Source organism: Opisthocomus hoazin, chromosome 2 (assembly GCF_030867145.1).
Source record: "Opisthocomus hoazin isolate bOpiHoa1 chromosome 2, bOpiHoa1.hap1, whole genome shotgun sequence".
Taxonomy (NCBI): Eukaryota; Metazoa; Chordata; class Aves; order Opisthocomiformes; family Opisthocomidae; genus Opisthocomus; species Opisthocomus hoazin.
Window position 1 is genome coordinate 8,818,446 of NC_134415.1, and position 27,984 is coordinate 8,846,429.

The 27,984-nt window shown below is 45.0% G+C and overlaps 2 protein-coding genes across 3 annotated transcripts in view; one reads left to right on the plus strand and one right to left on the minus strand.

Annotated features, from left to right (window-relative positions):
* The first annotated feature begins 3,641 nt into the window (after positions 1-3,641).
* On the plus strand, positions 3,642-18,875 carry LGALS8 (galectin 8). Of its 2 annotated transcripts, XM_075412437.1 has the most exons (10): positions 3,642-3,736; positions 5,735-5,872; positions 9,350-9,438; positions 10,162-10,372; positions 11,015-11,131; positions 13,442-13,498; positions 13,578-13,604; positions 14,980-15,068; positions 16,965-17,130; positions 17,584-18,875. In XM_075412437.1, exons 2-10 carry the CDS (start codon positions 5,831-5,833, stop codon positions 17,731-17,733), a joined length of 948 nt encoding a protein of 315 aa, XP_075268552.1. In that variant the 5' UTR covers positions 3,642-3,736; positions 5,735-5,830; the 3' UTR covers positions 17,734-18,875. The 2 variants fall into 2 exon arrangements, with proteins under 2 accessions (XP_075268552.1, XP_075268554.1); XM_075412439.1 differs by lacking the exon at positions 13,442-13,498.
* A 1,057-nt stretch (positions 18,876-19,932) lies between these two features.
* The window catches only part of HEATR1 (HEAT repeat containing 1), a 40,486-nt gene continuing 32,434 nt past the window's right edge, over positions 19,933-27,984 (minus strand). The window contains exons 33-44 of the mRNA XM_075412425.1: positions 27,405-27,528; positions 26,414-26,554; positions 25,910-26,199; positions 24,974-25,124; positions 24,289-24,447; positions 23,415-23,549; positions 23,078-23,182; positions 22,816-22,984; positions 21,934-22,088; positions 21,405-21,563; positions 20,590-20,698; positions 19,933-20,151 (exon numbers count right to left, since the gene is read on the minus strand). Of these exons, the coding sequence (XP_075268540.1) occupies positions 20,063-20,151; positions 20,590-20,698; positions 21,405-21,563; positions 21,934-22,088; positions 22,816-22,984; positions 23,078-23,182; positions 23,415-23,549; positions 24,289-24,447; positions 24,974-25,124; positions 25,910-26,199; positions 26,414-26,554; positions 27,405-27,528 (1,786 nt within the window). The 3' untranslated portion in view covers positions 19,933-20,062. The remainder of the gene's footprint in view (positions 20,152-20,589; positions 20,699-21,404; positions 21,564-21,933; positions 22,089-22,815; positions 22,985-23,077; positions 23,183-23,414; positions 23,550-24,288; positions 24,448-24,973; positions 25,125-25,909; positions 26,200-26,413; positions 26,555-27,404; positions 27,529-27,984) is intronic.

The window sequence follows — 27,984 nt, forward strand, 5'->3', positions numbered from 1 at the left end:
GCGTTTGTTGTTACCCTCACTTTGAGCAATGGCTTGCTGCCCTGAGAGGTGCAGGTTATAGGCTGGGGAGGACGAGGGTTCTGCTTAACAAGTCTCCTTCGAGGAAGCAGGCTAGCATCTCATCGTGTGCGTTGTGGCACTGCTGAAAAGCGGGAGGAACGGGAGAGCGGGAGCAGGCGGGCGAGGGGCGGCGGATAGCTGAGGCAGCTAGCAGAGCCAGAGCGCTGCTGGAGTGACTCCAAGGACAGAGCAGCTTCTAATGCCGCTGGATCTGGTGGAGGTTGGATGCAGCTCTGCTGCCCGGCAGGGAAGCCACTGTCTGCACTTCATGCTTTGGAGAAATGCAGATGTAAGAAGAGGTGTTTACCACAGGAAGAGAGGAGAAAACATAGCAGCTCCCTTAGCAAGAAATTACAGGAGAGCTCAAAACAGTCTGTGGTTGTACTCTGCTTTTTCTACCCAATAAAGCGGTGTTTGTAAAGCCTCCTGACGGAATATGTGAGAAGGGGTTAAAAAAAGTGCCAAGTCATCAGTTTACTTCAGCTTTCCCAGATTTCTGAGTAGGCTTTAACTGTTATTAGCATGGCCTGTGTTGCTCTCGGAAGCTTACACTGAAGCGTGCTACAATTACGCAGATGATTGTGACAAACTGTATCAAATCCAGTTTTGCTGACAACAGACTCAGCAAGCACAATATTTATCTAAACTAAAAATCCATTGTCGCTATTAGACTCAGTCACGTAGATCCAAAAGCTCAGTGTAAAACGGTGCTAAACACCACTAGTGGGCTGTGGTCTGACACTGCTGCTCGGGTGTTAAGTCCATCTCTTCTCCAAAGTGGAAAGGGAATACCGAATCGAAAGCTACATCTGTAAATGATCACGATTCAGTTTTTAATGAGATGAATCAAAGCAGGTCCTGGTAGCCAAGAGGGAATATAGAAGATTTGGAGATCACCTAATTATCTCTGAAAATAAGCAGGAAGTTCATAAAGGCTGTACTCAGTAGTGCTGGCTGGGGACGGTAGCAGCTGACGTGCAGTAGAAGCTCCTGTACTGCTGGTGGCTTGTGATTACATTGCTCTCCCAGTTCTTGTGGCTGGGCAGGTAAAACTTCTTAGGGGTAACAGGGTCCTCCTTCAAACAGTACCTTTTGGCCAAGAGCAGCTGCTGAATTTGCTTCAGCTCAAATTTTCTGCCTCTGTCTTGACACAGCACTTCTGTCTCCCCGGCAAGCAGAATTGCGCTGGAACGCGGGGAGTCGGGCTGTGCTGACAGGATGACGCGCAGTCCCAGCAATGGTTGTGTGCACCTCGAGTTGGAGCTTTGAAAGCAAAAGCCTGAATTAGGGCTTGGGCCGTGGAAATAAGGGAAGACTTTGTTACTTGCCATCATGACTGCGACTGAAATCAGCAGGAAGATGACAGTCTGCGAACAAAACAACTGCAGTGTAGAGCCAGGCTACTCAAGCTGTAACCCAGCTGACTCACTGGCAATGCTGCATTAGCTTCGGGAGCAGAAATGGGGATTTTCCTGCCCATTTCATAAACTGCCTATGACTCAGCCTTCGAAGAGGTGAACAGCATGTTAATCCAACAGCTGTTCTGCTTCGGCAAAGAACTGGTGCGTACTTTAAATCACTTTATTTCCTTTGGATTGTTCCTTCCGAAAAGTAGAAGAGCTCTGAGCCAGAAGTAGTAGTAAAGTAGTAAAACTTTATTTTCTGTGGTTCTCCTAGAAACACTTCCACTTCTTGCTTCTCCTTTCAGCATCACTATGTTTTCATTCCGGACCTTCAGCATCTTTTCTGTCCCTGTTGTTTGACCTGAACTTTTAAACCTGCTCTGAGGTTGCTGTCTAATACTGAGAAGTGAAGGCATCATGTACTTCTGTCAGTCTGGAAGTTTTATCAAAGGATTTATCAAAATTTTCTACTCTTTAAACTAGAATGCCTGGCACAGTAGCTTCAAAGGAAAACGAAGTGGTAGCTCAGGCCCTAGAACATTTTCTTTGTTCTCTTGTAAAAAAAGTGCAGTGGAATTTTGAAGAACAACTGAATAGCAGGCTTTCCGCTGTCACCTGACTGCAGACAGTAGTTCTTGGTCCTCTCTCAAAACCATGCACGATTCTAAGACACCTGCTTCGCTGCTCTTTAATCCGAGTAGCTCATTTCTGCCGTTCTCCTCAAGAGCGATGTTATCATACCTTTCTGTGAATGAGTCCTTCAAACCTGATACAGCTGGGCTGATGTGCCCTTCAAAGCAGCAACCTTGCAGCTGTCAGCAAACTCTAGCAAGTAGATGTGATTTGGCATGGGGTTTATTTTGTGCCGGTGAAGGAAGGGGTTAAAGGAATTTTAGTAGAAGCAGCATTGCCTAATAGTTAAGGGATTTAGTAGAAGCAGCACTGCCTAAGAGTTGCTGTGCAGAGAACTGATAGTGCCTATCTGTTGTGTAAATTAACTGAAGCAGAGAGTCTTGCATTTCCTTACAGAGGGGGTAGCTCCTGACGAGCACTGGGGAGTCGCCTAGGACCGGTTAAGACCGACCCTGCAGTTTGGATGGGACCCAGAAGAGAACTGAGTTTGCACAGAAACAAAGCTCAGTCAGTGAACACCGTGATGAAGAGGATGGGCCTTCATCTTGGCACCCCTGATGACCACCACCAGCAGGCACTGCGCAAGCGCACCTGGGAGGAGTCTATGAAAATGACTTTTTGGAACTGATTTTAATACGAAGTGGGGATAGGTCATGCATATGTATAGGCAGATTGGGAATTTGATGAATATATAATATTTGACTGTATAAATTGAAGAAGCAAGTTACTGTCCAGCAGGAGCAACTTTGGTGGGGCTACCCCCATGCCGCCTGGCGCCGAATAAACATAGCTACTTCACAGTCTTACAGATTGTGGAGCCTGCTTTCCGCACGTCACCGCTTAATTGTAGAATGGAAGACCGGGTATTATCTAGCTGAGATATTGGAACGGTCTTTGGCCCAGGAGTGGCTGAGTGCCATTCTAACTTTGCTTGTAGCCGCGTGCACTGCTTCCTGCCAGGCAAGGAAGTGCCTGCCATTGAGCGGGACACGGCGATTTAATTCTGTGGGCCCTTTCTGCTGCAGCCTTTATTTCTGCGCTCATCTCTCCCCCCGCCCAGAGGAACGGGGGGAGCTTGAAGCAGCGCTTCCCTGCGCGCGTTGCTGCTGCGCATCACGGGCCGTAAAACTACGAGGGGCTTCGGGAGCAGCCAAAACCGCAGTGGGTGACGCTGGTGAGGGGACGGGAGGACAGAAGCACATCACGCGTGGGCGTTTCGCCAGCTCCGCGGTCCCGGAGCAACGACTGGGGTTGGAAACCGCCTTTGGGTCCGGTCGCGGGAGCCTTGCCCTGTCAGGAGATGGGCTCAGGCTGCACCGCGGGCCCTGCAGAGGAGACCCGAAGCGCGGGGGAAACGGTTTTGCGGAGGAAGGTTGCGGTAGCGCCCAGGACCTGAATTAACTTGGCCGCCCACCCCGCCCGTTCGGCGCCCGGACGCCCAGGCCTGCCAGCGCGCCCCTCCACCGGCAGGAGGCGCTCTCCCTGCGGCCGCGTGGGGAGGCGCGGGGCGCGGTGACGCGGGAGGCGGCGGGGCGGGCCCGGGCCGGGCGCGGGGCAGGGGAGCGCGGGCGGCCTCACCGCGCGGGTCACCGGGCGCTGAGGCGGAGAGAGGGGGAGCGTCCGTCGGCCGGGAGCTGAGGGTAAGGGCGGTAACGGGGGCTGCTCCCCGCGGGGCCGCGGCGGGCCCGGCTGGAGGAGCGCGCGGTGGAGTCGGGCGGCCGGGCTGCCGCGGCGGGACTGGGCCCGCGTCCCTCCGCTTTGTAGCCGGGGGACGGCGCTGGCGTCTGGGCTTTGGCTGCGTGCGGGCGGCCGGGAAGAGCCTGGCTTCCTCTCCCGGCGGAAGCGCGGTTTGCCGCGGTGCGAAGTGCGGCTCCGGTGACAGAGCCTGACCGGCCTGGCCCTCGTCGCAGGCGCCTCAGGCGTGCCCCGGAGGGACGGCTGGGTGTTGGCCCGTCCGCGTTCCTGGTTGTTGTTTTTCTTTACTGAAGAGTTTTCAGCTGCTTTGCAGCGCCTGGGATGACAGGAGAGCACGCGTGTCTTACTCAGTTCTACAGGTGCAGCCAGGAAGCCTGAACTTCAGCGCTGCAGGCTTGAGGCTTGGCTTCACGTCCGCTGGCAGCGGCTCCTCTGACAGGAGAACCTCGCCGCGGCGTGGTCTCCTGGCGTGTCAAACAGGGCCTGAACTGCAGCTTGCCCTCGGCACTGTGACCCCTTCAATAAAAAAAATGACCAAAGAAACAAAAAACCCCTCAATCCATCGCTTTGCTGTAGCGCTGCCGGCTCTGCCCAGCCTGGCAGCGCTGGTCCAGGGTCCTCTTTCAAAAGCAGGGTCTGGGTTGCTGTCGCACACCCAGGGAAGGTTGGTTGGCAGGCTGCGGGTTGTAGGCGCGGGTTTTGCTTTTTTTGGGTCTGCTGTTGGACTTTCTGATGCTGAGTTAGTGTTTGCTTTGGTCTTGGTTACCTCCTTTTCGAGATTACAATAATGAAGTTTCCCTGCCTTTGCACATTCCTGTTGTGGTGGTGGTATCCCATGAGGAGATCAAAGGGGCGGATGAGTTACGCAGCGTAGGCACCTTATGTTCTCCAAATTGTGTTCTAGACACTGGTTTTGAGTAGGAGAATTAATGCCCTTCTGGCCCAAGTCTCCCACGAGATAAGCCAGATGTTGCAACGGGCCGCTCTGTTGTGGAATCATTGCAGAAGATTAACCCCAGGGCCCTGTGGAACAGGTCGCAGACGTTGCGTTTCGGTTTGGTGGTGGGTTTTTGGAGGGTTTTTTGCTCTTTTAACATTGCTAGCAGTTGTCACACAGTAATGATGCTAGAACCCTCACCTTTGGCTTTTTCCCTGTCTGCCTGTCATCACCACACAGTTTGCATGCTACCTTAAGTTAGTTCTCTAGAATGAGCAAGAAATAATTACTTAGTAGTTTCAGCTGGGCCCTGAATTTTCTTCACTTCATTAGAAGATTTGCTAAAGAAATGGCAGTGTGTAGCTGGGTATGCTCACCAGCTGTTGTTTCATTTCTCATTAATGGTGTGCATCTAATGCAATTTTACAAACTCCTGTAGTTAGTTGTGGAGTCCAGTTTGTGGATTTGCTTCCCTGCTATGTCTTTGCCTAGTATCTCTTCAGCTTATGTCAGGTAAACCTGGAAAAAGCAAGTTCAGCCCCTTGGGCTTGTCTGCCTTGGGAAATCTGGAGAGAGCACAGAAAGCATTAAAGGACATGGAAATGGTTGGTTGTTTGTCTTGGAAGAACTGCTTTTGTACTGTGTATCTTTCCCCTGTCTGCAGGCAGAGGTCAGCTGCAAATGGAGAGCTGTTAGGGGCTCTGAGGGGCACAGAGTTATCAGTGTTCCACTGTACAATGATGGTTTTTACATGGGATTCTGTCTCAGTGTACATAATCTCAGGAAGCTGCTGCTGACATTGTGTACCTGTGTGCGCTGTCCCTTGTTAGGGTGGCACCTCGCTTCTTCAAGCAAGCCTTTAATTTTCATATTTCAAAACTCCAGCAAATTTATTGGAAAGATGTCTGCATCATTTCTTGTGCAGTTTAAAGTTATACCTTGGAGGGTTTCACTTCATTTAGTGTCACTTTGTTTATTTCTAATTAAAAGTTTTGGTTTTTCAAAGGGGTCTGTCCTTTGTTGCTGCCCGACCAGTGAGTCCTTTAACTACGCTCCAGCGGTGGTCACACAGAACTGACAAACTTAAACGGGAGGAGGGAAGATGATGTCCTTGGGTGGACCGCAGAAGACAATCCGTAACCCGGTAACTCCCCTGTTGTGTCAACAACTACTCCCTTGCAAAATGGGATTTTGTTTTTTGTGTCAATAGTTAGTACTCTCACTGTTTTGCACAGTGAGGGATGCTATTGAGAACTCAGGTGTTTGAGGGAGAATGTCACAGGTGACGCTAGGAGCCTGATGGTGTTTAGAAATTGTGCTGTAAGCAAATGGACACAATGCACGGGGCTTCCGACGCAGGAAGGAAGTTCTGTTGGCCTTGGAGGGTAATGCTTCTTCATTCACAGCTTACTGGATATCTGCCATTTTTGCAGAATATGCTGGATCGAAAGTGAAAATATGATAAGCAGTGTTTTCACTCCTAATTCTCTGTAAACATGGGTGGTGCCTGGCAGCCCCCATGAAATGTTTTTTTTCTTTCTTTTTTTTTCTTTTTTTTGGTGGTGCTTGTAACTTCAATCTGAACAATTAAACTTGGAATCTTTTTCGATAGTTCATATCTTACCTTACAATAAATCCCGTTTTGTAGGGAAGACTTGACCTAACACGATTCACGCATTGCAGAGAGTGGATTTGACGGAATGTTGTTTGCCTGGCTTAGAGGCTGGAGACTTTCTCTGAAAATCTCTAGTATTCTCATGATCTGGGAGAGCGGCCTGACAGCGACATGTGGCTCAAGGGGTGGGCTGGAGCTGTGCTTTTCATTGTGTCTTTAAACAGGTAGTTCCTCTGAGCCTGCAGGAAATAGTATTTTTAACATTCTGTGCTAGAGCTCTTCAAAAATATTAAAGTCTGTAGAGTATCTGTGTGGAGTGTACAGTTGCACAGATCTGCACAGGGCTTCCTTATCTGTTGCAGCTTTGCACTAATATACGCCTGTGTCCTCAGTGAATCTGGTTGTTCAATCCCACTATACATTCACTGCTTGCAAAATGGAGAGTTAGGGATAACAGGGGAATAGCTTCAACCTTCTGCAAAGAACCCAGCTGGGAGAGGAAGGAGAGCTGTGTGGGGATTAACTAGAAGGGGGAAGGACTGAACTGCAAAAGGAAAGAGAGGATGAAAGTTGGTAGATGGGGACTTTGGTGGGAGAGGAGGATTAGGAAGTGTTTGGGAAAGTAATCCGTGTAAGGGAGAGAGTAAGAGTTCAGCAAAATTGGACGGCTGCAAGGGGACTGATGAGTGTGATGGGTGACAAGACCAGGCTGGAGAATATAAAGGGATAAAGTAGGGCTGAGAGGTCAAGAGTCTAAGCTGGGAATAAGAGTGAGTATTTGGGATTGGAATACTGAGGCAGAGTTGGGAAAGACTGTGCTGACGACCTCAGGACAGCCTCCACACAAGGCCACGTCCAACCTGCTCTATCTGACCTTGCTTTGAGCAAGGCATTGACACCAGAGGTGTCTTGCAACCTCAGCCCTTCTGTGTCACCTGGGTGATACCCCAGGGTGAGCTTAGTAGGGATGGAGGAGGGCAGGCTGTGAAGATTGCACTGTTTCAGTGAATTGTTCCACGAGCAGCGAAACTTAAGAGCTTTATTACATGTTTGAGTCTGAGGCTGATTTCTTCACTACTGTGCTGTTCTGAATCACCCAGAATATCCTGCTTCCCTCTGTATGCCCTCTACTCCACCCATCTGGCAAGAAATGTTGTCATGCTCTATCTGATGGGGCAGCTGTCCGCTACCTGGCAAACTGGATGAAAGCTGTGTAATCACAGTCCTTTACTCTGCAAGACCCTAATGTGTCCTCTTGGTTTATGAAAACTGGCAGATATTAGAAAGAACTTGATCTTCGAGAACTCTGAAACTCAGTTGACATTGACCAATTGGCTTCAGAGGTAATATTTTTTTTCCAGAGGTCTGGAAGAGAGCTGGGATACTGGTAGATCGTGTGATGTCACAAGCATTACTCTTAACAAATGAGGAAAAATTTGTAGAAGAACATCTTGAGAAGTGAGGAAATTACAGGCACATTCTGTGATGACAAAACCTCATTAAGTCTGTAGCATCGCGCCCAGGAAATGCTCTATTACGGTGTTGCAGATTCCATGCCTGAGCTTCTGAAGAGTTGATGGGCCAATCTTCTTTTCTCTCAAAGAAATGCATAAATGCACCCTTTTGAAACAAGTTTGGTTTTTTTGCCACAGCTTTTCTTCCAGGGGTGAATAACTTTGATCCACTAGAGTGGTAAAGTCCCAGAATCCCTGGGCTGTGTCTGTATGTTTCTCTGGTTCGTTGTTGAAGACTGAACCAGTAATTTATTGCTCTGCTGCATTACTCAGAGCTACTGCCCCTCAGGAACAGTGTGTTAAAACTAAAATAATCAAGATAGATTTTTGTTATTTATTATGATTGTTCTTATTCTTTGAATAAAAATGAGCCTCTTGTGAACAGCTTGTGTATTAAGGAACCAAGCTACTATCAGCACAGGATTTCAGCCTATTTATTCTTTCACTTTTAACATTTAATTTTGCATTTTTGCCCTCCTTTACTGCACCTGCTTAAGCCAATAAAAATGCATGAGACTTGAAACAACTTGACCATTTGTGAGCTTATGCTTGAGAAGCAAGTTCTTAAAGTCTGTTTTGCCTGGTGTAGAAGACGACTGCAAACTGGCTTTGTGCAATGTGTGGGTAGCTGAGAAGGGAAGCGGAGAGAGGGCAGTAAAGGATGTGTATCTGCTGGCAGCAGTGATCGATACTCTGGATTTAGACAATTTTTGCTGTCATTCCACCTTCCCTTCTCAGAAATTCACAAGACTAGGTGTCAGCAAACACATCCTCTTTTCATATCTTCCTGTTTCGCATGGTGATATGTAGATATTTAAAAAATAAAAATCTCAACTTGTCCTTTTATGGTCCAGTATTTCATTCAAGAGTATTTCCAGTCTGTTCATTTTTTGTTTTTAATTACTGGAACACTTGTTTGCAATTGATGTTTCATTTCAAAGATGTCCTAAAATCTTACACACTGTTCCATAGGGATTTTTGGGGAAAAAAAACCCCCAGAAACAAGCTTTGCAGAAATTTTTGTCTGTTACCCAGAGCAAATGTAACATTTGCTACCATTTACTTCATTTTTCAATCTAAAGCACGTGTGATGAGATGCAGACTTACAGCTTTGCTTTCAGATCAGTCCCCTGTGAACTTTCACAGTTTTCTGTTAAGGTGCTCCCCTTCCCTCCCTGAAATTCTGGGTGCACCAGCAGATGGTCAGGGTAGGGCTTCTGTCAGCATGTCTGAGCCTTTGCCAGAGAGCTGTGCTGCGGCATTTCGGCTTTAATTTTAGCTGACGTGTCCCCTTATATGGCTTAACAACTCCTGCTGTGTTGCCATTTCAGTTTAGGGTATTTAGTGCTTTCCTACTGTTTCTTTTAAATGAAATGCTAGACCAGCACAGAATTATTAGAATATTATTTTTAAAACAATTGTGGGTTTTTTTAACCTCCATCACAAAATGTTATTTGAATCTTTTTTTCCTTCCTTCTTTTCCCTCTTCTAGATCATTCCATATGTTGGGACCATACATGGTGGCCTTGTTCCTGGAAAGCAGATTGTGATACGTGGGACTGTTCCTGATGATGCAGACAGGTAGCGGCTACACTTTTTGCAGCATCACTGTGTGACCAAGAATGTAATGGATAAAATGTTTCCAGGGACCCTACTTATGATGACACACACAGGCTTGATCTAAATACTTGTGACAGTGTCAGGGTGAACACAGGCTTAAGAAGTTAATGAAAGCTTTGTGGTGAGAAGTGGAGGATGAACTGGTTTCCTGCTTTCTGCTGATCCTCTCTTCTCTCTACTTCGCCTGCTTTGGCAATGGTTTTTTCCCTGTCACGGCATATGTCTGCTTGTCTAAAGAGGTTGTCTGAGACTAACAAAAGTGATAACTGAATGTGTTGCATGAAGTAATTAACTTAAACTGGGATAAGGAGGTATGAACTCGTGCTTGTGCCCAGTATGGGTGTTCTGTTCCCTGTCCTTGCCTGAAGTTCATTTGGTTAGTCTACTGAAGATGATGAGAGGGAAGGTGGTGAACATAGTAAGTGAGGAGCTTACATGATATGAACGATGACCATGAAATAAATACTTAAATATTTTAATTTATTGCAGGAGTGCGTGGGAGAACCTTTCACAAATGTGGAGGGGTTGGACAAATACATGTTTGTTTGCTTTTTTCCTTACCCAGCATCACTCATTTGCGTCTGTCTGTTCTGAGGCTCCACAGTAAAGCATAAGTGTATCAAACTTTTAGGTGATTTCTTGACAGACTGAGCTGAATGTGGTTTGTCTTATTTTTATGATTAGGTTCCAGGTGGATTTACAGTGTGGCAGTAGCACACAGCCTCGAGCTGATGTGGCGTTTCATCTCAACCCCCGCTTCAAAAAGCATGGCTGCGTTGTTTGCAACACGCTGGAGAGGGAAAAATGGGGCTGGGAAGAGATCACTTACCACATGCCCTTTCAAAAAGGGAAGCCATTTGAGATTGTCATAATGATTTTAAAGGATAAATTCCAGGTGAGTCTGGATCGATTCTTTATAAACAGCCAGTTGTCAGGCCGATGAATGAAAGGTATTTTGTATGCTTAAAATAAGTAGTTGGAAGCCTTGGTTTCTCTGTTATCTAGGTATAGTCTAACTACAGAAAAGTTTAGAAGCTTTTTCTTTAAAGAGATGCTGAGTAAATCTGTATTGCTTCCCTCTCAGTTGAATGAGTAGGCAAGTAACTTCCGCTGTGGCGAATGGCTACTCCACCCTTCCCTGCTTACATGCAAAGGGCTGACCTTAGGGTAAACCTGTTTTGTGACAAGTGTAGGACAGGCTGCGTGGAGGAAACGTGTGAGGTGTATTTATCTTGCTCTGTTAGACTGCAATGATTGATTCTATTAGGTTGACAGTACCACAGTGGTAAATGATTAGGTAATAAAAACAAAAGGTGTGAAATGCAGATTTTAGTGTAGTCAAATAAATCCCCCTTGTAGTAATGGAGAAAGAGACTGAATCGTGGATGAGCCGAACTTAGTAGCTCTGAAATTTCTAGGACACTGCCAGCTTCTGCACCAAAACACTGTAAACAGAGATACATGCATATAATTCGATACATGGCTGGTGTGATGTGTGTTTAATACAATTTTCCTATTTTGTTTCCTGTCTCCTTAGGTGTCTGTAAACAAGAGACACTTGCTGCTCTACAACCACAGAATTAGCCTTGAAAGAATAGATACTCTTGGAATATATGGTCAAGTGCACATTGAAACCATAGATTTTGTTTCTAATGTAAGTTATATAGACAGCTGACTTGTTAGATTCCTTTTCTCTGTCTTGCTGAACTACAGAGTAGAATTTATGGTGTAAAGTGCTGTATGGTGGAAAGTAAAGAAAAGCAACTACACAGTCTCATGTTAGCAACGAGACTTTCACCACAGTGCAACCTGTGAGCCTCATGTGAGGATCTCTTCCCTTTTTTGTCTTGAGGTTAGGGGAAAAAGCATGACAAAGTTTACAGCTTATGAAGTTAACAGGACAGATACTGAATCTGGGAATGCATTAGACTTTTCAAATATCACAGGAGCTCCAAAATGATCTCCCAGTATTCAGGCTTCTAAGTGACAAGTTCAGCCATGGCTGTAACTTGTTGCTTGGCTTCCCAATGCCAAGTTCAGCCACGTGTGGAACTGCTTGTGTGCATTAACCCTGTTTTTCCTGCTAAAATGACCGAATTGCGGAATGAAGTTATAAGGAGGAGTGTATGTTTGTTTCTGGGGGGCGAGATGTCCTTTCTTGTAGAAGATCTTGTAGCTTGTCTTGCTCTTGGACCACACTGCAGTGAATATAAAGTGCAGGCAGTGCCGTGCTTCCTCTCAGCTGCCAGCTCTGCTAGAGGAAGCAAACCAAGAGGGAGAAATGGAACAACATGTTTTCCCCGATGCAGAAGGAAAGATCCTTCTGCTCTGGAAGGGTGAGACTTTGAGCAGAAATGGGAGGTGATAAATTCCAGGGAGATACAGAAGGTGAATGCCTTTTCACTTTCTTCCTGCCACTCAGTAAGGCAGGCTGCCTACTCCTGTGTAATATTCTGGGTCTTTTCTGCCTCATCTTCACTACATTGTGCGTAAAGCTTGGGTCTGTTGCTAGTAAACATCAGGTCTAACTCTGGTCAGCAGATGGTTGTGGTTTAGCCTGGCTGGAGGCCAGGTGCCCACCAAAGCTACTCTATCACTGCCCTCCTCAACCGGACAGGGGAGAGAAAAAATACGATGAAAGGCTCGTGGGTCAAAATAAGGACAGGGAGAGATCACTCACCAATTACTGTCACGGTCAAAACAGACTCAAGTTGGGGAAATTAGTTTAATTTATCACCAAATCGGAGTAGGGTAATGAGAAATAAAACCAAATCTTGAAACACCTTCCCCCTACCCCTCCCTTCTTCCCAGGCTCAACTTTACTCCCAATTTCTCTGCCTCCTCCCCCTGAGCAGCGCAGTGGGACGAGGAATGGGGGTTGCGGTCAGTTCGTCACATGTTGTCTCTGCCGCTTCTTCCTCCTCACTCTCTGCCCCTGCTCCAGCATGGCTTCCCTCCCACGGGAGACAGTTCTTCATGAACTTCTCCAGCGTGAGTCCTTCCCATGGGGCGCAGTCCTTCAGAAACAGGCTGCTCCAGCGTGGGTCCTCACGGGGTCACAAGCCCTGCCAGCAAACCTGCTCTGGCGTGGGCTCCTCTCTCCACGGGTCTGCAGGTCCTGGCAGGAGCCTGCTCCAGCGCGGGCTCCCCACAGCCTCCTTCGGGCATTCACCTGCTCTGGTGTGGGGTCGTCCCTGGGCTGTGCGTGGAGATCTGCCCCACTGTGGGCCTCCATGTGCTGCAGGGGCACAGCCTGCCTCACCAGGGTCTGCTCTGCAGGCTGCCGGGGAATCTGCGCTGGTGCCTGGAGCACCTCCTGCCCTCCTTTTTCACTGACCTTGATGTCTGCAGGGCTGTTTCTCTCACACATTCTCACTCCTCTCTCCTGCTGCACATTGCTGCTATGCAGGTTTTTTCCCCTTAAATATGTTTTGGCTCAGCCTTGGGCAGTGGTGGATCCATCTTGGGGCTGACTGGCATTGGCTTTACTGCACACAGGGGAAGCTTCTCGCAGAAGCCACCCTTGTAGCTCCCCTGATACCAAAACCTTGCCATGCAAACCCAATACAAGACTAGTAACATGAAGGGCAGTTGTTTCCCTTTTGTCTTTGCTCCTAATGTACTCTTCTGAGGAGGAAGAAGGAGGCTTGCATTGAAATAAAAGAGCTGAAGATACAATCTGCCAGGGCTAGGCTGGAACTGTATCTCTGTGTGGCCATGTTGCTCATCTGTCTGCCCGAGTTAAGGGCAGGGGACTGCTTAGAAACCCAAGGTCCCCTGCGTGGACCTGCCTGGCTTTGAGCAACCTGGTCTAGTGGAAGGTGTCCCTGCCCATGGCAGAGGGGTTGGAACGAGATGATCTTTAAGGTACCTTCCAACCCAAACCGTTCTATGATTCTTAACCAACTTGATGTTAAAGTTCTATGATGTTAGCAATGACATCTAAATATCTCTCTTTCTGCAGTCTTTACAAGGCTCTCAGCCATCATCTCTAGGAATAACAAAGATAAACACAGAAAATGTACGTATGTTTGTAAAAGGTTGAACGAATCTCCCTGTTGCCTGATAAGCTAGTTAATGCTGTTTGTTTTCTCTTGCAGGGGAAAATGACGGATGGTTCACAATTTGTAAGTGTCTTGTGTAGACTTGTGGCAAATGTGAAGTGTAAAAATAATTGATATAACATTATCTCGGGTATTCCTAAAAAACATGCACAGAACAAGGGAACTGAGAATCTGCTGGGGGGTGATCATCACTGAGGTTTTGTAGAGAGAAGTGCTCTTTGCTGCTGCTGGTAAAAGTGAGGCTATTTGTTAAATCATAGAGAAAATCCAAAAGATAAATGTTGCATTCACAGCCATTAACAGAGAAATAAAAAGTGAAGCACCTGAAGTTTTCAAGGACCAAATCACATTAAAACCTTCTTTCAAATAAGCATACTTCGTTTTCTCCGCCGTAGGGAATACCTGCGAAACACACGTGTTCTGTAGTCACACCACGCCGAATGGCCTGATGTTAATGTGCGTGTCTCGGAACCTGTCTGGCTGCATCTGCCTCTTGCTGACAGATCCGTGCTTGCCCTGTATGCACTGCGGGTGGCTGGGTGCCAGCCTCGCGCCTCAGGGTCGGACCTTGCACCCGCCTGGCACGGAGCGTAGACAGAATGAGTGCTCATCTCTTTGCAAAAAGCTGTACAGGGGGACAGTACCCAGACTGGAGTGAGGACCACGCTCAGACTGAAAAGGGGTTGGAAGCTGAGGAATATATACAAGTAGAATTTATGGAGAAGGTGAAGTTGCAATGAGTGCCATGGTTTTAGTTGCCTTGTCACTTGGCACTCTGCCTTCTTCAGTCGTCTTTTCAAAACCAAATAACGTGCAGTATTGTTGTTTGCAAGTGGAGGACTCCAACAAAAAAGTAAAGGCAAAGTACTTCTCCATTCACTCCTTTTCCCTGATCAAAATAACTTCTAACACAACAAAAAAAAAGGCAAACAAAATACTTGTACTATCTATTGTGAACTGGTGCCAGAAGGACAGAATACTCAGGTACCCTGCTTCTAGTACTTACGTAACTGTGGGACTACACACTTAGCAGGAGTGTTTAAAGCGTAACTGAAGCTTTCAGAGAGGAGAGGTCAGGATGTCTGGGATGTCTGTATCTGAATAAGTCTGTGATACAAATTTAAATTAGTGCAGGGAGTTTCATGCTTCCCCCCTGCCCCATTCCACTGTTAGGGATGGCAGACGTAGTTGTAAATGATGTTTATTTTGAACCCGAGGTGGTGGTCTAAAGAGAAGACCCAACATGTTGACACATTTATCTCAGTGTAACTTTTCCACTGTAGTGTTAGTATCCTAGAACATGGTGGTAGGAATAAATTTAGCTGTAAGTGCAGATTTGCAATCATAAGCCAAATTTCTTCCTGCTGTAGTAAAGCTCAGCTTGTATATTGAAAAAAATAAGTTGCAATCGAAATTTTTACTGGTGGTGTACTTCCAGGGAGTTCCTTACGTTGGGAAACTGGATGCAGCACTTCGTCCAGGATGCACAGTTGCCATTAAAGGGGAAGTGAATAAAAACCCAAAGAGGTAAGGGTTATTACATTTTGCTGCTGTTTAACTGAGCTACTCTTGAGAAAGAGCAGGCTTTCCCATTGCCTCAGTGTATCCTTACTCACTTGCAACTTTGCATCTGGAATCATGTGAAACTACAGGGCATGTGTCTGAGGAACCTGCAGGATACTGCTTTAGAGAGGACTTAAAGAGCAGCTCTGTTGTGAAGAGTGAAGGTAAAACATGAGTGTGTTACCTACTAAATCTGCATCATTCACAAGGTTGTGTGTCTGTTCGGGTTTCCATTGTGCAAGGCATGTGAGCACACGTACTGTACAAAGACAGCTTTTAGTCTAAAGAGATCCAAGGGCAAAGGAACTTCCAGAAGTAAATGGAAAAATGAGTGAGGTGAGTTGCTGCTGTGCTCGAAGGCTGCATGTTACAGCGTTTCGCTAAATACTTCTCAGATGGCCTTCTCGGGGACTGTGGAAGCATGAAGGTGCCTAACTGACAACAACTGAGTGATGAAAGCTGGTAGGGGAGTGTGAGCTATAATTTTGATAGCAAATTAGGAAAAATGAATTGCAAAGAAGACATTTTCTCAACGTGATTTAAAGAGGAGGAAAAATTAAAAATAGGTGGGAGTGCAACACAGTCAAAATGGAGCTGGGGAAACGTCTGTGCTTCAGCATGCCCTTTGCTTGAAGGGTGCTTTGGCTCTGCAGAAACATGCCTAAAAATGAAGCAATTAGTGCAAATGCCGAGAAGTATGCTTTTTACACTGGGTGTAGGCATTGTACTCCTGCTTCCACAGAGCACGTATCTTCCATGCAGCCGAACAGCACTCAGAGTTTGTATTAACACTGGAACCTAAGGTCTGGAAATCTCATCAACAACGTTGGAATGGACTTTAAGTTGGACAGGACAATTAATACATAGTAGCATTTGTTTTCCTTCTGCTGGCTTGGGAAGCTTATTAGCAGGTTTCAGGTGCTGAATGTACTGCGTGAGGAGGCTTTTGGGTGCTGGCTGAAGCGTTGCAGGTTGCGTGGTGTTTATGCTTTTAAACGTATAGATTTTTGTAGAGTGTGTAAGTTAATGTCTTTCACTCAGTTCACACAGTTGTAGATGTTCCTTTTTCTCAGTGGAAAAGAGGACTTCACAGCTTGGAAGTGTGGCTGTTGCTATATTTTTGTATCTGGACTAAATGATTCTAGGCTGCTCAAAGGAGGGAAATAATGTGACAGCTGGAGCTAATTTGGGGGGAGGAATATTTCTTCTCCAAATGCAGTGAGGTCTTCGCCACAGGTTGAAGTGTTCATTTGAATTTGGATGACTCTTCCCTGTGATGGCTTTTCTCCAGAGCTCCCCTTCAGGAACCCTGTGTGGTGGTGGCGTCTGAGATGGCAGAGTATTCCTTCAGCCTGGGCAGAGCTACGCTGCCTGGTGTCCCACCATCTTAAATGTATGGAGAGAATCCGCAAACTTTTCTTGAGAGTCTAACCAGTTTGTTGGCAGAAAGAATATTACATCTTTAGGTAAACTAAAGCCTCCCACTCTCCACTGCCTGAGTGAAGAGGAGGAGATGGTGGAGCAAGCAGTATCGTACGTTTCTGTGAGAATGCTGCTTCCTGGTGCTGTAGGGGAGCAGCACTTGGCCCACTTGGCTCAATACCTCCTTGCTGAGACATGAACAGAAAGCTGTGAGGGACAAAGCAGATCTAGCAGGGTCATGTCCTACGTTTGCTGCCTCCAGCAAAGGTTTCTGTGCAAAGGAGACTTTAACTGCCTGCTTGGTTCTTCAGGTGAAATCACGACCCTGGCTCCAGAACAGTGCTGAGTATCGGCTGGGGGCTTGGTGTAAATAGCATGGACCACTGCATCATGCTTATAAACCTTTGGTATAGTAAACTTTTAAAAAATATCTTCCAGCTTTGCGATAAATCTGAAATCAAGTGACTCAAAGGACATTGCATTACATCTGAATCCCCGAATGAAAAATAAAGTTTTTGTAAGAAACTCCTACCTTCATGACAGCTGGGGAGAAGAAGAAAAGGAAGTTGATGATTTCCCTTTCAGTCCAGGGATGTACTTTGAGGTAAGATGAACTGAAACACAGCATCAGACTGGCAATTCTGCCAAAAGGATTAGCAGTGGTGCTTAAACGTCATGTCACTAATGCAGATTTAAATAAAACTGCCATTCCTGCATTTCAGTATCTTGGGAATATTTAGGATTAAATGGGACCATAAGGAGCAGAGATTTGACTTGGTTTTAGTGACAACTTTCTTTTTAAATAGTTGCAAGAATTCAGCCTGTGCTCAGAATGAATTTTAATTGATTTGAGTTGAACTCGATCCTTATGGGTCCCTTCCAGCTTGAGATATTCTATGATTCTATGAATTTTATGTAAGTTTCACTTTTTTTTAATGTTTCTTTTGCATGAAACATTCTTTGGAACAAAAGCAGGGCTTGCCCAAGGCTAGGCTAGATCATCAGGTTGTTTTTCGTGCCTTACTTGAGCTTAACTGTTTCTCTTCTTGCTTTTCAGCTGATCATTTTCTGTGATGCCCACCAGTTCAAAGTTGCTGTTAATGGTGTTCACACTCTGGAGTACAAGCATCGTTTTAAACAACTTGAAAAGATCAACATAGTGGAAATCACGGGAGATGTTCAGCTGTTAGATGTGAGGAGCTGGTAGTTCTTTTCAACCAGTACTAAAAGAATTAAACGTCTTCTAACAACAGTGCCTCCTTGTCAAGTACAGACAGGTGCTGACTCATGCCGAGCCTGCCTTTAACTATCTAGGCTTCTGCGTCTGAGTTAGGCGAGTACCAGAACTGCTAACGGCGAGATTAAATCCTCCTCTAGTTTACAGTCTCCTGACAAGCTAAGTGTTTGCTCAGATAGGTAAGTAAGTCTCCTGTGTCACTGAGCCTAGCAATCTGAAAATGCTGCATCACAGTGTGGCTAACAAGGGCACTCGGTATGTTTCAGTTAAACTACTACTCGTCATTCCTTGATAGCGTACATTCACTGTTGTGAAGCAGAAACAAAGCTGAAATAGGATCTGAAGGTATGGTAATCCACCCATAAAGGGGCATTGATACTTCATTTAAAATAGAATTATGAAATATACTCTTCTATTTCTTAGTTTATATTATCAGCTGTAACTTTTTTACTGAGGCTGGACTAAGCAAACAGTTGGCCCGTCAGTTCTAGCAAACGGCAAGGAGGAATTTGGTCTTACTCAGTCTGCTGCTGCAGCAGTACCTTCTCTGACACTCATCGTTATGTCACCTCCTGCTTATAAGTGGCTTACATCAAACATACAGCAGCATTTCTAGCTTTTAATTTTCCAAAGTGAAACAAATCAAAATGATTTAGCTGGTACCAATTGTGTGAACTTTTGAAAGCTCTTTTGATCTGAAATGGCTCCTAAACTGAGTTGAGATTGCTCAGGGACTGAAGTAGATGTTTGTGTATTTCATTTTTTAAGAACATGTGAACCCAGTTACTCCAGGCAGGATTTCAGCTGAGACTCAGATGCCCATCAGTGGAACAGAGAACAAATCATTTTTCAGTCTTGTATGAAACCACTACCTATCTGAAACAAGCTGTTCCTATTCAGTCAGTTTTCCATACAAATGTCAGTCTTAATTTTTATGCTCTTTTTAAAAAGAAGTTGCTACTGACTGTCAATACATATGTGAGGGATGTTCCTATTTATCTTAACAGCTGCTAAAAGAGTGAAGCAATACCAAGAATAAGATGTACCCTAAGACTGTTTAATTACCACACTTAATCTATAAAAAGCATAAATAAAAACATTTGTGAACTCTGCTTTTCTCTAAGTGTAGCTAAGTAGTTATGATCCCTTTTTGGTCTATATTGTATCTTGTTTTGCTTATTACCTGTCTCACCAGTATCTCCAAGGTGGCACAGCGACCCTGACTGAGGGACCGTTTCCCCATCGAGGAGTTAGTGATCCACCGACCAGTTAACCCGAGCAGGCCTAGGCCTGGGCTGCGCTGGCGCGGCGTTCAGGACTGAGCTGTGCTGTGCATGCCCCTGGGCTGCAGGGTAAGCTTCGCTGGCTGAGTGCAGTGGAGGAGCAGGCAGGCAGCTCCCGCTCCCTAATGGCCTGACACCCTTCTGCGTGCTTGCCTTTATCTAGAAGCTCAGCAGGACGTTCTCAGGTGAACATCCCTTCTGGCTGACAGCAGACATGATTAATAGTTGTTTTCTTCGAAGACAATCCTGTGAGGACATGAATGACCACAGCGGGGTCACCGGTCTGCAGACAAGATCTGCATGGCATGCTGCCCCCTGAAGAGTGGCCCATCCCCCCACCTGACGGGATAGACAGTTATCCTCTTTATAGTGTTAGTTCTAACCAGTTGCATTTTAACTTTACAGTCTGAGAGCCTTTCTTACAAGCAGTGTAATGAACTAGTACCCCCGGTGGAAAACAGCTGGTGAGTTTTTTTGTAAGCAAGCAATTTGTTCTTGATCTCCAGGTGAGTAAGAAGCTAATCGGCAGCAGTCTTTAAAGACTAAAAACCAGCTTTAGCTCCTCTAGGAATCCTTGTAACTTCAACATCTTCAGTGGGTTTACTTTTTACTTCCCTAAAAATGACCGAAAAGCAGATTCTCAGGATTGCAGTACATGGGCACTCAGTACCATGCTTACACTGTAGCATGAGAGCTCCTCCGCAGGGACAGTAACTGCATCCCCCCAGCGCGGTGGAATTCGGCGAGTCTCGCAGGTTGTCGCTCTGTTTGGGCCTAGCTATCAGAATTTGCTTACAGCTTTCTCCAGTTTCCCACTGAAGAAAAGAGCAGTTAAGGAAAAATCATATGAAAAGTCCCCAGACCATCCCGAAATGATGAAACCAGATTCATACAATATTTTATTAAAAAGTTAAGATCTTGGCTCTGGTAAAAATCAGTATGACAGTTTGCCTGTAACACTTGCATGGGTGAAGCTAACACGATTCAGACAAAAATTGACAACAAAGGGGCTAAACTTAGAAGTAGCTTTGGAGTGGTTCTCCCAAAATGACCTCCAGCTGTTGAATTGTCTTCTGACACTGCTGTTCAACTTCTTCACATTCATCTAGAAAAAGAAAGAAATAGGAATTAAGCAGAATAGTGATTACAAAGCTACCCAAGGAAGGCTTCATCACTTGGCAAGGCTGGAACTGTCTTCAAACATCAGGTATGAAATAATAATTAAAAATTATTTTGGCACTGACTCAGGATTTAGGCAAATTATTTCTACTGTAACACTGATCTAAAACTATGGAACAGAGGAGATGTGCACAGGCTGTAACACTGAGGAAACTACTGTAACTTAACCAAACATTAGAAAGGTGTTGGACAAAATCCATTTCAGTTTCCATCCTGCATAGTTTAAGCTACCATATACCAGTTCATAAGATTTATAGCAACTGTAGCAATCATCCTGTCTGAATCTTTGAAGCAAGTGGCCCTTATTCTTTTCTTGGTCACAGGCGAGTTGTCTGCCTGCGCTAATGCCGCTTTAGAACATTACCTTCCATGAGCTCTGCTAAGAATGGAATAGATTCTGGGAGCAGGACCAGGTAGTTCTCCTTCAGTTTTTGTGCAACTTCTACCAAAGCAAGCAGAGCAGCAAATCGAACCTAAACCAACACAACAATCTTTGTAAGGAAACAAACATTACAGTGTAGTTCCCCGTTCCCTCCCCTCTCCCCCCTTCCTCCCATGTAAGTTTGTGAACTAGCTTTCCTTACTGAGGGGAACTAGTTTTAAGCTAATTTACATCTCACATCTGGGTTAAGATAATGTCAAATGCTGCAAGAAGCAGGTATGTTGCTGGAGGTTCTCTGATGTAACGGTTTTTAAGGTCCTGTTACAACGCCACTCTGTTCCACTGTATCAGAAGGGCTTAGCTCCGTACAATGAAAAACCCAGTACTCCCCCTGAATACATATAACCTGTCAAACAGGAGAGCGTTGGCAAAACTCTACATGATAAACAGGTCTGAAGACTGATAAATAACTGTCTTCCAGTTCCCTCTAAAGTGCCCCTTTCTTCATACACAAACACCTTAGCTCTTATTCCAACAGCTACCAAATTTTTAAAAACCACAAACTGTATGGAAGACATCCACATGTGGAACAGAATACTGACTGCCTGCAGTCAGAGCAGGCGGCCATGCTGTACACATCTCTCTAGAACTTGGGAGTAGCACCGTACAGTATCAGTATTTTAGTTTAGGCTCGTATTTCAACAACGACTTGGCTAATCCACGTCTGGTTTTTGGGGCACTGTTCCTGTTTCCTACCGCAACAAAGAAAACCAGTCCAAGCTCTGATAGCTCCCAACCTTAGCAGAGGTGTGCCTCATTTTCAGCAGGATGTGGTAGTTCAGTGGTTTCCAAAGAGAATCATCTGCCATTGCCACTGCAAACTGAGCTATGCAGGGTATCAGGTGTGCTGTCACTCTTTCCTGGAACTTCTCGTCTCCTCCAAGCATATTTTCCAGCTGCGGAAGTAAGAAGCTTGTCAAACGCATCCAGGCTCAGACAAACCCAGCCAAAAGCACTTCTAGCTTTGGCTTTCAGGCACTCAAGAGTTAGTCAAAGAGCATCAGCGGGAGTGCACTGGTCTGCAAGAGCTCAACAATATGCATGAACCTTACAGAATGAAGAAGCTGAGAAAGAGGATAAAAAAATTAGTCATTTAGAGCCCTAGGCAAAGCAGTAATACTGTCTGTAGCCCAAGGAAAAGAAATTAGTTCCTCCCTTTTTGTTTAGGGAGAGGATTGAGGCCTGATAGTTAAAAAAACCCACACCTTTTGGAGGAAAAAAAAAAAAAAGATCAGCTATGAATTGTTTTTTTGTGTTTGTAAATACCTGATCAACCAGAGGCATCATCAAGGTTTCTGCTCTTTCCTTACTCAGGAACTTCTGGGTGTCAAACAGGAAGAGCTTGTGCAGACAGTCCACGGTGAACTGCAACAGGAGACAGCTCTTTTCTGTGCTGTTCTCAGAGTCAAAGAAAGCTTCATCTACATACCAATGAAGGAGAAAAAAAATACATCAAAAAACCCCAAAATACAAAACTTCCCCACAAGACAGAAACACTGTTAGTTTGTGAGTCTAGCTGAAGGATGGACTACATAGCAAGTACGTACTCCTCAGTGAGAACAATCCAGTGGACGCAGTATGTTACCCGGCTTTCAGCCAATGCCCTAGCAGGTCTGCCACTGCTGTTCGCAGTCAGCTGGGGCTAGAAGAGAAGAGCCACAGGCTACAGGAAAAGTGCTCGGCCGTGCCCGTGGCTATGGAGAGTCTCTTCAGATCACTACAAATGGGATGGGCAAATAGTTTCCCATACAAAAGAGTAACACCTATTTTTGCCAAGAAAGCAGAGGAGTCTGAATACACCAGGTAGCACAGAAGAACAGAAAAAAAAGAAAACCCAAACAGAAACAAGTCACCCTCTTTCCACACCATTTCATTCTCGTGGAACTCACTGGGACTGACATTGAAAATTTTCATGTGGTCTCAACTTTCCACTGGCAGCCCAGAGCCCATGAATGAAAAATGGCCTTTGGTTCCATCAGAATGAGAAAGATGCCTTATTCATGAGAGAAAGATGAAAAAGAGAAATGAGAAGGATGTGCTGTGAAGTAAATCTCATGCGACTGAACTTCCAGCAATTCTAATTCACCTCTTTCAGCAACTGGCGTTAGCCTGCCACTGCGGCTCTGTAGTTGGTAACTGAAAACTTACCAGTTTTAGAAACGTTGACCTGGTTCAGCGTCTCGGCAAACGGCTTCACTAAATGGCCAGCAAACAGGGTGAAGAGACCCTTGAGCTTGTCTGCAATGCAATCTGCTATTCGGTGGAATGTCAGCAGCCTGTCTTTTAGGGTAGACTCTGTTTTGGACCAGTCAAAGAGCTGAAAGTGAAAGGCACATTAGCTCTTTCCTGTGTCTGTGCACTGGAAAATACAAATACGCTGATGCAGATGAATTTTGTTTAAACTTCCTACCTTGAAGAAGAGGGGTCTGAAAGAAGCCTCAGAAAGTTTCATAACCATACTGGTTAGACAATCAATAATGTAAGCCTCTGTCTTACCAACTTCCTCCAAATCATCCTAGAAAAATTAGAACATAATTCCAAGTTTGAAAGGTAAAAATCTGAGTTTTCAAAGCATTTTGTCTGTTTCAGACTATACCTAACCGTACTGTTTTCTACCCCAAGAGCAACTCCACCACAGAATAGCTGATACCCAGAATTTCAGAGCACGTACGCAATGGAAACTACTAATGTTTTTGAAACAACTGGTAGAATTAGCATGTAGAGCTTGAGCTGCCTAAACAAGCTACCTGGGCGTGCTCTGTTCGGAAGTCCAGGGCTTTCATGAAAAATGCCGTCAGCTCAGACTGATGGGAGATCAGGTTCTCCTTCTCCATGCCAACAATGTGCTCCTTCAAAATGTTCATCAGGGGACCCACGCAGTTCTGCCAAAACAAAAGCCAAGCAATGCGAAAGCAACTGTGGTGCTGACAGTAACTGAGACGTAAGAAAGAAATTGCAGTTTTGCACTTCACACATTTACTCTTTAAAATACTGTCAATACAATAAAATAAAATTTTTCCTGTACTTTTGGGGGGCTTAAGTTGTTAGGATTCCTGAAAAGAGTTTGGTCTCCCCTCTCCAATCCTGGAGATACCAGTTCAGTCTGAAAGGTTTACACCTACGAGACAGGAGCAAAGCCCAGATGAAAATGATGACTCAAATTCCTAGCAGATAAATCAAGGCCGTTATGAATGGGACGATCTCTCGAGCATTCATCGTCTAACATGCTAAGGACATTACGCTGGCACATTTCTCCCAAGTCTAACTTTCCTGAATCACCACTGCAGTACAAAATGAGATATATAAAGACCACGCTGGTTCTGCCTAGGTTTTCTTCACAGCTGCTCATACAGTGCTGTGTTTTAGATTTGTGACCAAAACAACGCTGGAAACACACTGGCGTTCAGCTATCGCTGAACAGTGCTTGCACAGTGTTAAGACTTTCTTTGTTTCTTCACTCTGCTGCCCCAGTGAGTAGGCTGGTGGTGGGCAGGAGGCTGGGAGGGGACACAGCCAGGACACTTGAACCAAATTTTGCACTGCTGGTTTCTTTTTTTTCTTTCTTTCTTTTTAATCACAATGCAAAAGAAATTCTTTTCATTCATGCAAATGAATCCTTACCTTGCGGGTGTTTGCCACTTCACTGTAACACTTTGTAACTGCAGGCAGGAGTATTCGGGGAGAAAGCCTTGTAGCTAGGATAGTTTTCAATGATGTTATGCGTAAACTCATCTGGGAAGAAGGACCAAACTCGACCGCAAACTTTTCCAAGTGGACAACCTATCAGGAAATCCAGCAAAAGTTAGGTGTACTTAAAACAACTCAAGAACTTATTGTACGGTAGCTGTCTGTTGCAAGTGTCAGATGGGAATTTTACTGTTTGCATCACCTGGACCACTTTACGTGAGGATGTCTGTGTCCAGAGCTTTGCTGTCTTCAGACAACAAACACTGAAAAAATCATGCACATCAGCGGCCGGGGGTCAGAATTACCCTCCTAGAGCTGTTAGATACACACATTTGAGGAGATCATGGATACTACAGAATGATCCTTCAAGACTCGTCTCCCTTTCTAAAGAGACAAACGACAACCTGTCAGAGGGAGGTGTAAGAGACGCTCTCATACTCTGTATCTTAGCCATCTGCATAAGAAGGTGAGTAGAAGAGTAATAGGTTACGACCTTCCACATAGTTGGGACACGCTCCTACTTCAGTTTCAGAAAGAGAAAAGTAAACTCTGTAGTTTCTTCCAGGAACTGGGCAGATCCCATCCCTGTTTACTCGTCTGTAGGAGTCTGATGGCTCACCTGCAGCAAGCAATCCAGAAGATAAGGACTAAGGAAGTGTGGTAATGTTTCTGCAACCTTCAGCAGAGCAGTGACGGCACTCAGCAAGTAAATCTCATTGGAGACCAGCTCCTTCTTATTTTTGAGTGTCTTCAACAGTGCCGGCATCAGCCTGTGAACAACCAAGCATAAATACAGAAAGGTGAAACCCCTGACAATTTGGAGGCACGTTTCCAATCACATAAATCCATCTGTTAATCCTGCAGGGCCAATTTTCATATGAATTTTTACATGTGTATTTGAGAAAACTCAGTATTCTGGGCTCTTCTGCTGTGTTTCATTTTTCTCAAAGTTCATGAAGGATATTAGGTTTAGAATCACAGAATCATAGAATGGTTGGGATCAGAAGAGATCTTTAAACATCACCCAGTCCAACCCCCCTGCTGTTGGCAGGGACAGCTCGCAGTAGATCAGGTTGCTCAAAGCCCCACCTTTAGTTTCAAGATTTAATGGCAATAAGAAATATCTATTTGTAATGAGATAAAACAGCCTTAAAAACAACAAGTTAGATGCTTGAATTCTTGAATAGGGAGAATAAAATAATGTAACATGTAGGGTTTTCAACTGTACTGGTTCTTGTGTTTTTAAATGCAATCTGTTCTACAGTAGAAACAGAATACGACCTGACTTTTCTAAAGCCATACAGATTGCCTCTCTGTTCACAGCAGCAGACTCCATAAGGGACTCCATTGATTAGAAAACCCTTAAAATTTCCCCACTAGCTTCTTAGTGCTATGACCACTAAGCACCTCCAAGTACTATGAATACCTTTTCTCTACACAAAACACACACAGGGGCATACTGCCACTTGGCCTTCATCAGTGTTCCTTCAGTAACGCATTCGAGTGTAACCAATTCCCGCTGCAGTTGGTTCTCTTAGAAAGAACCCAATGGTACCTTGGAAGCTGAGGGACTGCTTGGGCTTTCAGCGTACAGGTGACCTCAGCTATACAGAGCAAAGCACTCCCCATCACATTCTTCTCCTCCTTCTCTGAAGAAATTAGATCAATGGCAGTTTTCAGAACAGGTACAAACGGCACCGGATTTTCTGTGCCAAAACCTTTGCAGAGTAGCTTCAGGCTGAACAAAGCAGTCTGCCTGTTGATGGCTTGCTCCTCCTCTTCCTCTTTGCGTTTACGCTGCACAATAGCAATGAGCTCAGGAACTAGCTCTAAGAGCTGCAGGATCTAAGAGGACATGAGAACACAAACGTTACACACACAATCAGAAACTCGCAACCTGCAAGGTAACCATGGGCAGGTAGCCTACATCTCACCACTTGAGAGCTGCCAGCCTGACTTGCCACCACTACTGGAAGTATTTATAGAGCAAACCACTTCCACATCACTCTCTCTGCAGGTACTTCTGCTAAAGGAGCCAAGTTCAACCATGTCGCCTCACCTGCCTCTTTTGCCACTTTGTGCGCTGCTGCACCTTATTGTTCAAAAGGTCCATTGCCTTACGTCTCACAGATGGCAGCTGGTTTGTCATTAGTCCCCCAATGACAGGGATGAAGGTTTCTGTTGGCAGTAAGGCATTGACCTACAAGAAAACACAAATAAAACAATACCATAAACACTTTTCCACGTGCGGTGACATCGCAGCCTCCAAATAAGACAGGCAAACTCTCTTCAACTTCCCAACGTGGGTTTCAGGGTCAGAGAAGAGAGGACAGGCTTGAGGCAAGCAAAAGAACTAAGTAGGTTCCAGTTACAGTACTTAACGTATGTTCACTGGCTGCTGACCAGCCAATATCCACCAGCTCTGAGATTTTCTGAGCAATTCCTTTCGTCTACACTGGTGAGCTATCCTTTCTCACCCTAAAATACTTCTGGTGGTGCCCTGTGCATCTACATCATGAAAACTGGAATATGCTTCACAGGCAAAATAAAAAATCCACGCTGTGAAAAGACATCTGTTTCACAGCTTGCAACAAGATCGTCAATCCTATTCTACAAATATACTTCTGATCAGAAAAAGATTACAAAGAAAAGCATAAGGATTTTTTTTCCATTTAAACTCCACGTAGAAATATACAGCAGTTCCATTTGCATTAGGTGAACCACTTTATGAGTTAACAGTGAGAAATGCTGCCAACAGCCATTCCTCTCCACCAGGCAGACAGTGAAATGACTGTGAAATGACAGCCAGTAGAATACTAACTAGAGGAAATAAGCATTCCTGATTTTCTTTTTTTTCTGGTTGTCCTGTCTAAGCCGTTAGCTGTAGTTACTCAAGTTGTTAGATGAGCTTAAACAATGATGCACCAGGTTGCAGACCATCCAATAAAAATTAGTACTAATCCAACAAGAAATCCTACAAAGGTTATAATCATATTAGTAATCAAAAGCACAAATGCCCCACTGCTAGCGTGAGGGCTAACGAGACATACATTATCCAGCATATCATAGGACTTGTTAAGCAGAACCCTCCAAAATTTGGCTGTTGGCTTGTCCACATTTCCTTCCACTGAAGATGCCACAGTGTTTATATAGTGAAGAACTTCTTCTAATAGCCTAGATGGAAAGGAAGCATCTTTTAGTAAGTAACAAGGACACTAAAGAAGTTGACTTTATTACTGGAAAGCACAGAATTTCATAAAACAGCAACAATAAAGGAAAATGAAACACCTAATGGAGAGACTAGCAGATCACATCTACATATCAACAAAAAGCTACGGCAATAAGGAAAACCCTGTGCACATTAAATAAGTCTACCTGTTACCCCCAAATTAGCATCTAGTCTAGACAACAGCAGGTCTACTTAAGAACTCTACTTTAAAACAAAAACCATCTGGGAAGATACAGATATTTTTAAATGAGCATTTAAGGAACACAGCATTTAAAATAAACCCTACACCCTTATTCACTGAGAACAAACATAAAAGTTCAGCCTCTGCAAAAGAAACCCTCAATTTTGCATCACTGGCTGTTACAGCCCAATGACTACAACTGTGATCTGTGACTACTGGT